This window comes from Lipotes vexillifer, unplaced genomic scaffold (genome assembly GCF_000442215.2).
Source record: "Lipotes vexillifer unplaced genomic scaffold, Lipotes_vexillifer_v1.1 scaffold209, whole genome shotgun sequence".
NCBI classification, from domain to species: Eukaryota; Metazoa; Chordata; class Mammalia; order Artiodactyla; family Lipotidae; genus Lipotes; species Lipotes vexillifer.
This window is the reverse complement of record NW_006787556.1, coordinates 709,444-718,838: the sequence shown is the minus strand read 5'-3', so window position 1 is coordinate 718,838 and position 9,395 is coordinate 709,444. Positions and strand designations below refer to the sequence as shown.

The following is a 9,395-nucleotide window of genomic DNA, read 5'->3' as shown; positions in this document are numbered from 1 at the left end:
TTTCAGTATAGATATATAATTTTAATATTTAATTTAAAATAAATTCAATGCTGGATTGGATTGGGAAAGAATATATGATTTGCAGAATAAAGGAAATTTTTTTTAATCATGAAATTACAAGTCATTGGTGAGAACAGGCTTCTCCCTCCTCTAGGCTTCTTACAGAGTCTGCTTAGAAAATAAGAGAGGTGAATCATCTCCCTTACCTCCTCCCACCAGAACGTGGCTCTCCCCAAATCCCAAAGGAGGAATAAGTCCACCATTGCCTCTTCCCATTTCTACCAAGAGTCAGCCTCTAGCCCCTCTGTATCAGGTCCAAGCTCCTGAGATAATGAGGGTCCCTCGGTTCCCTACTGAGTTTGGGCACATCTGATCAGAGAAACCACAAGTTAAGGCCCCGGAGACCAAAACCTTTGCTTTTCAAACTTGCGTAGACAGTTGTCAGGGTTCCCAGGTGCAACCATCTTATAAGCACATCCATAGTCACAGAGGGAGAGGAGGAAGGATGGAAACCCTGAGCAGAAGCAGCCCCACCACCTTATCACAGCCCTCCCAAAGTCCCTCTCACAGGGCCTCATAGGCAGGGAAGCCGGTAGGTCTCTCGACCAGTCATTGGGGCAGCAGGGAAGGCAGAAGGCCCCGGTTGGGGAAAGGGTTGTCCTTGGAGAGGTATGAATGTGCAGGTAATAAAAGGCAAGAAGAGCATCCTTATCTCCTCACCCCAGCTAAGGCACTGAGAAGAAAGAAGGAACATAGAAATGGTAAAGATGGGAAGAGGAGGAGAAAGGGTCCCTTGGATCCTGGCCTGGGGAAGACAAAAAATACAGGAATGGAGACAGGTGGGGACTACCACATGGGCCCCATGACTGTGCAAAGAAGAGCCTCTGAGAAGTGGGTAGAGCCACGCCAGCATGTCCATTACCCATAATGTTCCCCTTACGCTGCTTCAGAATGGGAAGGAAATGAGTTGCAGGAGTCAAGGGGGCAGAATCACATAGGGTATTTCCCTGAGCCTGGGGTTAAGGGCTAAAGAAATAAATCTTTATATACATGGCAATTTCTATCCCTTCCTATCCTGCTCAATCCCCCTCAGCCTATATGCTGACCAACCTACTGCTATGAGGGAGCAGAAGAGGGGGTCGGCACTTAAGGAGGGGGCTCAGTTGGCCTAAAATGCCCACTCCTCCAGAGGAAAGGGAAAGTCTGTCTACCGGCTTAGCGCTGATGCCTTTTTTATCACCTTCACTCACACCCCTCCCTGTCTTAGGTCTGAATAACTGGGTCCCCCACAGGGATGAGGAATCTGAGGCTGGGCAGAGCAGAGCAGGACTGGCCAGGATAGGCCTCAAGTGTGGTTCATGGGCCCTTGTGGACCACGAGCTAACAGGAGCTAGTCTGCAGGTTGCTCTCCGTAAGCAGTGAGGCGATGGAGGAAGGATCGTAGACACTGTCAAATTCCTCATCTGAGCTCAGCCCTTCATGTTGGAGAGTTGACTCAGCAGCTGAGCGGGAAGCTTTGCGCCTGAGTCAAAGAGGAATACTGGTCAGGGAAGGAGACAGAAAGATTTAAACAGCCTCCCTTTTCATGCTAAGGAAACTCCCAGTTCTCCTAAGGCCTAAAGCTATTCACAAGATTCCCCCACTAATTAGATAATGGGGAGATGGGGTACAGGATGGGGGCTGAGATACTAAAAGACAGTCATACTGGCTTTCATCCAGGAATGAGTGCCTGCGAAGTCCCTTCTTAGAGATCCTCCTCCCCTTCCAGTTCAGGAGAGCCCATTTCCTTATTGCTCTGCTATCCCGATGGAACAGGGGGCAGAAGAGCAGCCCGTACCAGGAGTCCTTCTCCAGCACTTTGATCCGGGCCTGGAGCTGTTCATTGACCTCATGCTGTTCCTCCAGCTCACGCTGGGCCTTCTTCCTCAGGCCATCCAGTCGCTCAATTTCCTCTTCGGCTTCATCCACCTGCCGCTTCAAAGCCTTCACCCTCAGGCTTAGCTAGGCAGGATACCAAGTCCCCACATTAGAAAAGGAGCTGCTGCTACCGTGGCCTGGGATCCTCCCCTGCAGCAATCTTGACAAGGTATATACAGTTGCCCCTAGGAAAATGCTGAGACCATGGGCAAGTACCCTAACCTCTTAGGTTTGTCCTGGGTATTAAATAAGTTAATACATCACTTAGAAAGAGAGCCTAGCACATCATAAGTACTCGATACCCATGCTTACTATGACTGCTCTAATCTAGTCCTTTCACTCTAGTCTCTCTGACCTTATAGAAGGAAAGTCTAAGTTTAGAAGACCTATGAGATGGGACCTCTCTTGGCCTTCAAGCAAATGCATAGTATATACTTGCCATATGGTTGCCTGGCCCTAGCTGCCATCCTTACCTGGTCTTTCTGGTCATTCACATGCTGTCGTTCATCATCAATCTGGATGGACAGCTCTTTAACTCTCCGCTCCAGTTTTCGGTTGGTGGACTGCAGAACTGTCTTCTCCCTAAAAGGGTGGGGTAGGGGGATGTCTATGGCTGTTGTCATTTCTAAAGAAACTCCCACTTGGCCCCATACTGCCTCCGAGAACTCCAAGGGCTCAGCCACGAGCCCAACCATTAGACTGAGGAGGATCCAGGGCAGATGCAAAGAACCAGGTAGATAGAGGTCATTCACATTTCAGAATTTCTGCAACTCTCTCTTTTCCCTATCAAGAGAAGAGGTCTCCCAAAAGATCAAGCCAGGTTGGCCATGTCTGAAGCAGAAGATGGAGGGACACCAGAGGAGAAAAGCCCAGAGGGAGAGAGAGAGGATGGGCTCATGTCACCTCTCTTCAGCCTGCAGCCGCTCCTGCAACTCCCGATTCTGGGACTCAAGCTGAGAGAGGGTGGTGCTGGGCTTCTGGAAGCCTTCTGAGCTGGCCAGCCGGCTCTTCAAGTCCTTGTTCTGAGAAGGACAGGAAGCCTCCTTGGTTAGCACTCAACCTGCGATTGCTTCCATGGTCATTTTACCCGCCTCCTGAGGCCTATCCCCAGGACTCCCCCGCTCCCCCTCACCTGTCTCTCCAAGGAGATTTTGTCACACTCCAGATCCTGCCGAGCAGACCTCTCCTGCATGAGCTCTGTCCTCAGCTGGTCCACCTAGTGGGGATGGGCCAGAGGAACCAGACTTAGGGAGGACTGATGATGAACCAGCAAGTTGAACCAAGTGGGGCAGAGTAGCTGGAGGGTGCTCTCTGAATCCCCCAAGTTCCCAGGCAACTAAGAAATCACAGCCTACTCTGATGGGAGGTGCCACAGAATTTCAACAGGGCCTCCTCAGTCTCACCAGGAACTAACGTCCGTTCTGAATGCAAGCAGCCCAGACTCAGATCCACAGCCCAGGCCACCAGGATTCCTTCCTCCACTCAAACTCCCGGCTTCTTTCCACCTGAGGAAACCCACCAACCCCTCCCGAAAGCAGATGAGACCCTGCAGTAGAGCTGGCCACACACCGATTCTGCAGCCAGAACTCCATATATGAAAGATGGGAAGGTAGGGTTGTTTTTGAAAGGGCCAAGAGGTTCTGTCGTCGGGGTAGACACGGATAGGCATAAGGAAGGGGTTACCTGGTCCCGACCACGATTCATCCGTTCCGTCAGCAGCTCCACAGTGCTCCTCTCCTCATCTAACTCCACCTCCAGCCGTGAGACTTTTTCCTGTGGCAGAGGGCCAACAGGTTAATTCTGCCCCAAATGCTGGACACCAGAACGCCAAACTCTGATCAGGATCCTCTCAGACACCAGCCTCCACAGGTTCTTCTCTCTCCCACATCCCAGAACCCATTGATCCCTGCCCCTGCCCAGAGCCACCACAGAGCTAGCGCCCTCTGCTGCCCAAGTGAGGCATCAAGGGAAAAGCGTGGGCCCGCTCTGACCTTGGCGCCTTGGCAGGATGACAAACCCCAGAATCTATTTCTCACTGGTGCAGCCCTATTTCCCAAATGGGAAAATAGAGAGAAACCCAAGTGCCCAGGCCAAGGCTGAGATAAAGAGAGTCAGAAACTGAAGCATCAGGGTACAGAATGGGGAAGCAAATTCGAGTCAGGCAGTACCATGCAGAGGCTAAGACAAGACTGCCTGGATTTAAAAATCAGATTGACCGCTTCATAGCAAAGGGGCCACGGACAAGTTGCTTAGCCTCTCTGTGTCTCAGTTGTCCTCATCTATAAAATGGGGAAAACAAGCCTACTCATGCCGTATGGTTATTCTCAGGATTAACTAATTCTTAAGTACCTGGCACACAGCACAATATGTAAGTGTTTGCTTGCTGCTGCTGCTGCTACCCTTATTACTGTTGTTGTTGTTATTGCCAAATATAGCAAACTGAAGACCACTGTTGACTCTAAAGGGGAGAAGCCACTGCTCAGCTCCAGCCAACTGTTGCCATGCAGACAACTCAAGACTCAAAGCCCAGTGTTATTATACTTTCCAAATGTATAAGAAAAGCCAGAAATCCAAAATTTTATGTGACATCTATAAATTTCTAAACAGTGGCAATTAATTCAAAGTTGTTTACAACACTGCAGTCAAACAAAACCCATCAGCTGTTGGCTGCCAGTTTCCTATCCCAGAGGCTGGAGTGTCCTGGCTCTTTTCCCCACAGAAGTCCCACCTGTGCCAGGTTCCAGACACCCTTCTCCATCCCACCCACCACCCGTTACCCCCTCACTGTCCTCACCTCAAGGCCCTTGAGCTGACGGCTCCTGTCATCCTGGGAGCGTTTTTTGTTCTCTGCCTCTTGCTCCAGCCCCTGCAGTCGTTGGACCAGCAGCTCTTTGTCCAGCCGGGCAGAGTCCCGCTCAGCCTGGGATGCCTGCAGGCCCTGCCTCAGCCTCTGAGTCTGGTCAGAAGAGAAAAATGCAGCAGCTCAGATAAGGTAAGATGGGGGTTGAAGGGTGGGAGCAATCCACCCCGTGGGGGAAAATTCTTCAACTCTGACATTCTTTAGAATTGCGAGAGCACAGTGACGATAAAAAGACTTGACTTTTAGCCCATATTCTTTATCGTCTTAAAATTCTCTACACAAGTTTAAATCACCTGAGGAGTTTTTAGACTACTGAACCTGGATCCAAGCCCCAGGGTTTATGATTTAAGTGTAACAGGAGGCATCTTGGGTGTTGAGATCTTAAAAATCTCCCCAGGTGACCCTAATGTGCAGCAGAGTTTGGAAATCACTGCTGTGCAGACAGTGCATCCTCTACTGTCTCTGCCTACAGTGGACAACTCCCCCCACCCTCCCCCACCGAAGTGATTAGACCTAAACCCAGGTCCCAGGATCCCTTGGCCACAGGTTAAGAGGTAATGACCTTCAAACCAAGGACGTTGGGACTCCTGCCATTTAGGCTCCTACCTCATCCTGAAGCCGGCTTAGCCCTCCAGCGGTTTTCTCAGCCTCACTGGCCCACTCCTTGGCCTGGCGCTGGGCATCCGCCACCTCCCGCCGGGCCTTTTCCTTGTAATCCTCCAGCTGGGCCTGGAGCTGCTGCAGGGCTTGCTTAGAGTCATCCCCAATCTGCTCCAGCTGAGACACAGAGAAAAGAGATTTTTCAGCACTGCATCTCTTTAACGGATGCCTCTCTCTCTTCTCTGGGCCCAGACTCCCAAGACTCTCCCAGAGCCTCCTTCCTGCCAAAGTAGCCCTCTCTTGCTCTTTCCTGGACCTAGGTCCTTAGTATGGCTGGGAGTAATATATAGATTTCCTGGGTTCAAATCCTGGCTCTACCACTTATTAGCTGTGTGACCACAGGCAAGTTATTTACCCTCTCTGGGTCTCAGTTCCCCATCTGTAAAATGGGATAATAATAGTGCACCTACATCACAAGGTTGTTGTGAGAATTATGTTAATTAATTATGTAAAGTACTTACAATAGTGCCTGATACAAAGTAAACCTTAAATGACCATATTTCAGCAAACCCAAGATACCAATGATTATTACAAAGAAAAAGAAAAATTTGCCAATTGAACTATAACATACCGTCAGTTATAAGACACAAATCAATTTCAGAGACGATAAAATGTACATTTTAGAATTGATGAAATATTTTAGGTGTTTGCTCTGGTTTTATAAATAAGCGATTAGGAGAACCTTACCTGAAAAAAAGCAATTTATCTCCTTTTCTTCCTTTCTCCTTCCCTCCCCCAAATATAAAATTCTACCAATGAAAACTCCTGTTTTTAGGTCTTATAGACGTCTAAGGAGGGATTATAGGCCTTTTTCCTTCCCCTAAATATAAAACTCTACCAACGAAGATTCTTATGTTTAGGTCTTACAGACTTCTAAGAGGAACTCCAGGAGACATTCTCCAAGGAACAAGATCATAAAGGAATGGGAGGTAGTGGGAGGACAAGAACACTGAGGGGAAGTAGGAAGGATGCCACTCTGCAGATGTAGACTTGGCATCCCCAACAATGAACTTGAGGAAAGCAAACACCACACGTTGTGACCCCACTCCCCCGCCTGTTCCCCCACCCCCACCCCCTGCCCGGCACCGCAGGCAAGCTTCTGTATGAGCTGAGCCTCTTCCTGAGCCCAGGCCACCCCGTGCCCCACCTCCTTGTTCAGCCGGTCCACAGTCCTGTCCAGCAAGCGCTTCTGCTCCTCCAGCTCAGCCTTGCTGCGCCGGAGCGCCTCCCGCTGCTTCCCCTCCTCCTCCAGGGCCCGGTTCAGAGCCTGCTGCTCCTGTCCCAGGCGGGCCAGCCCCCGCTGGGCCTCTTCCAGCCGTGCCTCCAGTGCCCGCTTGGCTGCTGCCAGGCTCCCCTCCTCTTCCTGAGCTGTGCTCAGGGCCTCCTCTAGCCGCTGTTTCTCTGCCTGGGAGTGGGGAAGGTGAGGGACGTTGGACTGAGGGGATGCAAAGCTTGGGCTCAAGCCATTTGGAGGTGAGTAGGTGGGAGGGAGGAGGAAGAGATGTTTATGAAAAAGGTGGGCAATGAAAACAGGCTCAGGAACCAGCAAAGATCAGAGAACGTGCAAAGAGTGGGAAATGGACAAAAATACCAGTGCAAAGGCTGAGACATTCACACTAAAGCACACTCCAGGAAATAAACCCGAGGTTAACAGAGGACTAGGGAGGCAAACAGAAGCACGCTACAGGCAAAATCAAAGTGATGGCTGAGTATTTAGCCAGGGATGAGAGGAGAGGGGGCCAGAAGGAAGCCAACAATGTCAGCAAAAGCACTGACCTCTAACCGCTGCACCTTGTCCCGAAGCCGAGCCTCCGCCACTTCCCCACCCTCCGCCAAGCCTCGTGCCTCCTTCAGCTGCTGCTCCAGACCCAGGATGCGCCTTCGGAAGTCATCATTTTCCTCCTGGGTCTCCCGAAGCGTCGTTTCCACTGCTGTCCGACGCTGCCCCAGCACTGCCACTTCTGCCTCTGCTGCCATCTGAGCCTGAGGCCAGTTCAGGGAGAGGTGGCTCAGACCCCAGGGCTCAAGGTCATTGGCGACTCCCAGGAAAGCCACCCCAAAGAGAGCTCACACGAACCCAGGTGTGAAGAGGGGTAGTACCACCAGCCAGAGGCTTCCCTGAGAATCCCACCCCTACAGAGATGCAATGGGTGTCACCAGGTACAGCCCAACCTCCCCCTGCCACATCCCGGCTACTTTTAACCACACACCTAGGACCAAGGTATTTGGTCTATACATACCCATGATAGGTAATTTTCCACGCCCTCTGGCTCCTCAGCCCTCCAGACCCCTCAGCCTCCACCTCCTAAGCCCTGTGCCCACTCCCCTTGCCTTGGAAGCCTCTTCACAGTCTTGTCTCAGTTGCTGGAGGGTCTTTTGTAGCTGGAGGTTCTGCTGTTCCAGCCCCCGGCCTCGTTCAGCCTCTACCCTCAGCTGCTTCTCCAACTCCCGCTCCCGGTGTCGCCCAGTCACCTCCTGGCTCTGCTTCTCTGCCTGCAGCTCCTTAAGTTCCTCCTGTGTCCGGCGCAGCTCCTAGAAGGGAAGGGAAATGGTGACAGGGCAGAGAGAGCCAGCCTGGGATAACAGAAAGTGGAGAAACTGAAACTCTCATACACTGCTGGGGAGAATGTGAAATGGTATGGCCACTTTGGAAAACAGTTTGGCAATGTCTCAGAAAGTTAACCATAAAGTTACCATATGACCCAGCAATTCCACTCCTAGGCATATACCCAAGAGAACTGTATAAACATATGTTCACAAAAAACTTGTAAGTGAATGCTCATAGCAACATTATTCATTACAGCTAAATACAGAAATGACCCAAATGTCCATCAGTTGATGAACAGATAAAAAATGTGGTATATCCATGTAGTGGAATATTATTCAGCCATAAAAAGTAATGAAGCACTGATACTTGCTACAACATGGATAAACCCTGAAAAACATTATGCTAGGTGAAAGAAGCCAGACATGAAAGGCCACATATTATAGGAGTCCAATTACATGAAATGTCCAGAATAGGCAAATCCATAAAGAGAGAAAGTAGATTAGTGGCTGCCAGGAGTGGGGAGGGTGACTGCTAATGGATGCGGGGTTCTTTTTTGGGGGTGATGAAAATGTTCTATAATTAGATAGTGGTGATGGTGTTGGTTGTACAACTCTGTGAGTATACAAAACCCCACTAAATTGTATACTTTAAAAGGGTGAATGTTATGGTATGTGAACTAAATCTCCATTAAAAAAAATTACATGGAGTGAGAACAGATGAGGGTATGCATAAAACAGGATTGGCTATTTTTTTTTAATGTTGAAAACCAAAATATATGACACAATAAATATTGGTGCTGCTCTGATTTCTTTTTTTAAAAAATCAAAATATGATTTCTAATTCTTTATCTATTAGCTACTTCTGAAATTCAGAAAGTATAATTAGGCTGAAAGGTTATATGTATATAGTGAGTCTTCAGTGTAAGACACTAACATACTAATTACAAAGAAAAAGAGGGGACTTCCCTGGCGGTCCAGCAGTTGGGACTCCACGCTTCCACCACAGGGGGTGAGGGTTCGATCCCTGGTCGGGGAACTAGGATCCCACATGAGGTGCGATGCGGCAAAAAATAAATTTTCAAAAAAATTTTTAAATAAAGAAAAAAAGAAAAATAGCACAGTGTATGGTCTACAGTGGACTGGGTTAGTCTATTTTCCTAATGTATATCTTATTGATTGATTAAATACTTAATAAAATTAGCCGAATATATGAGATAAATGAAACACTAGTTATTACTTTTTTGCTTTTTAGCTTTACCCAGCATAATAAGTCAACTGAGATTGTCCAGAGGAATGTCCAAGTTCACTATGGCAGCTAATATATTTAACAGACCTCAGACTATCCTTGATATTTGTTAACTTAAAAATAGTATAGGGGCTTCCCTGGTGGCGCAGTGGTTGGGAGTCCGCC

At 49.0% G+C, this 9,395-nt stretch overlaps 1 protein-coding gene across 1 annotated transcript in view; it reads right to left on the bottom strand.

The window, feature by feature from the left end:
- The window catches only part of CGN (cingulin), a 22,346-nt gene continuing 12,951 nt past the window's right edge, over positions 1–9,395 (bottom strand). Inside the window, exons 11-21 of the mRNA XM_007460278.1 lie at positions 7,769–7,969; positions 7,214–7,420; positions 6,585–6,842; positions 5,384–5,554; positions 4,712–4,873; positions 3,601–3,690; positions 3,050–3,133; positions 2,821–2,939; positions 2,391–2,499; positions 1,838–2,001; positions 1–1,522 (exon numbers count right to left, since the gene is read on the bottom strand). Of these exons, the coding sequence (XP_007460340.1) occupies positions 1,381–1,522; positions 1,838–2,001; positions 2,391–2,499; positions 2,821–2,939; positions 3,050–3,133; positions 3,601–3,690; positions 4,712–4,873; positions 5,384–5,554; positions 6,585–6,842; positions 7,214–7,420; positions 7,769–7,969 (1,707 nt within the window). The 3' untranslated portion in view covers positions 1–1,380. The remainder of the gene's footprint in view (positions 1,523–1,837; positions 2,002–2,390; positions 2,500–2,820; positions 2,940–3,049; positions 3,134–3,600; positions 3,691–4,711; positions 4,874–5,383; positions 5,555–6,584; positions 6,843–7,213; positions 7,421–7,768; positions 7,970–9,395) is intronic.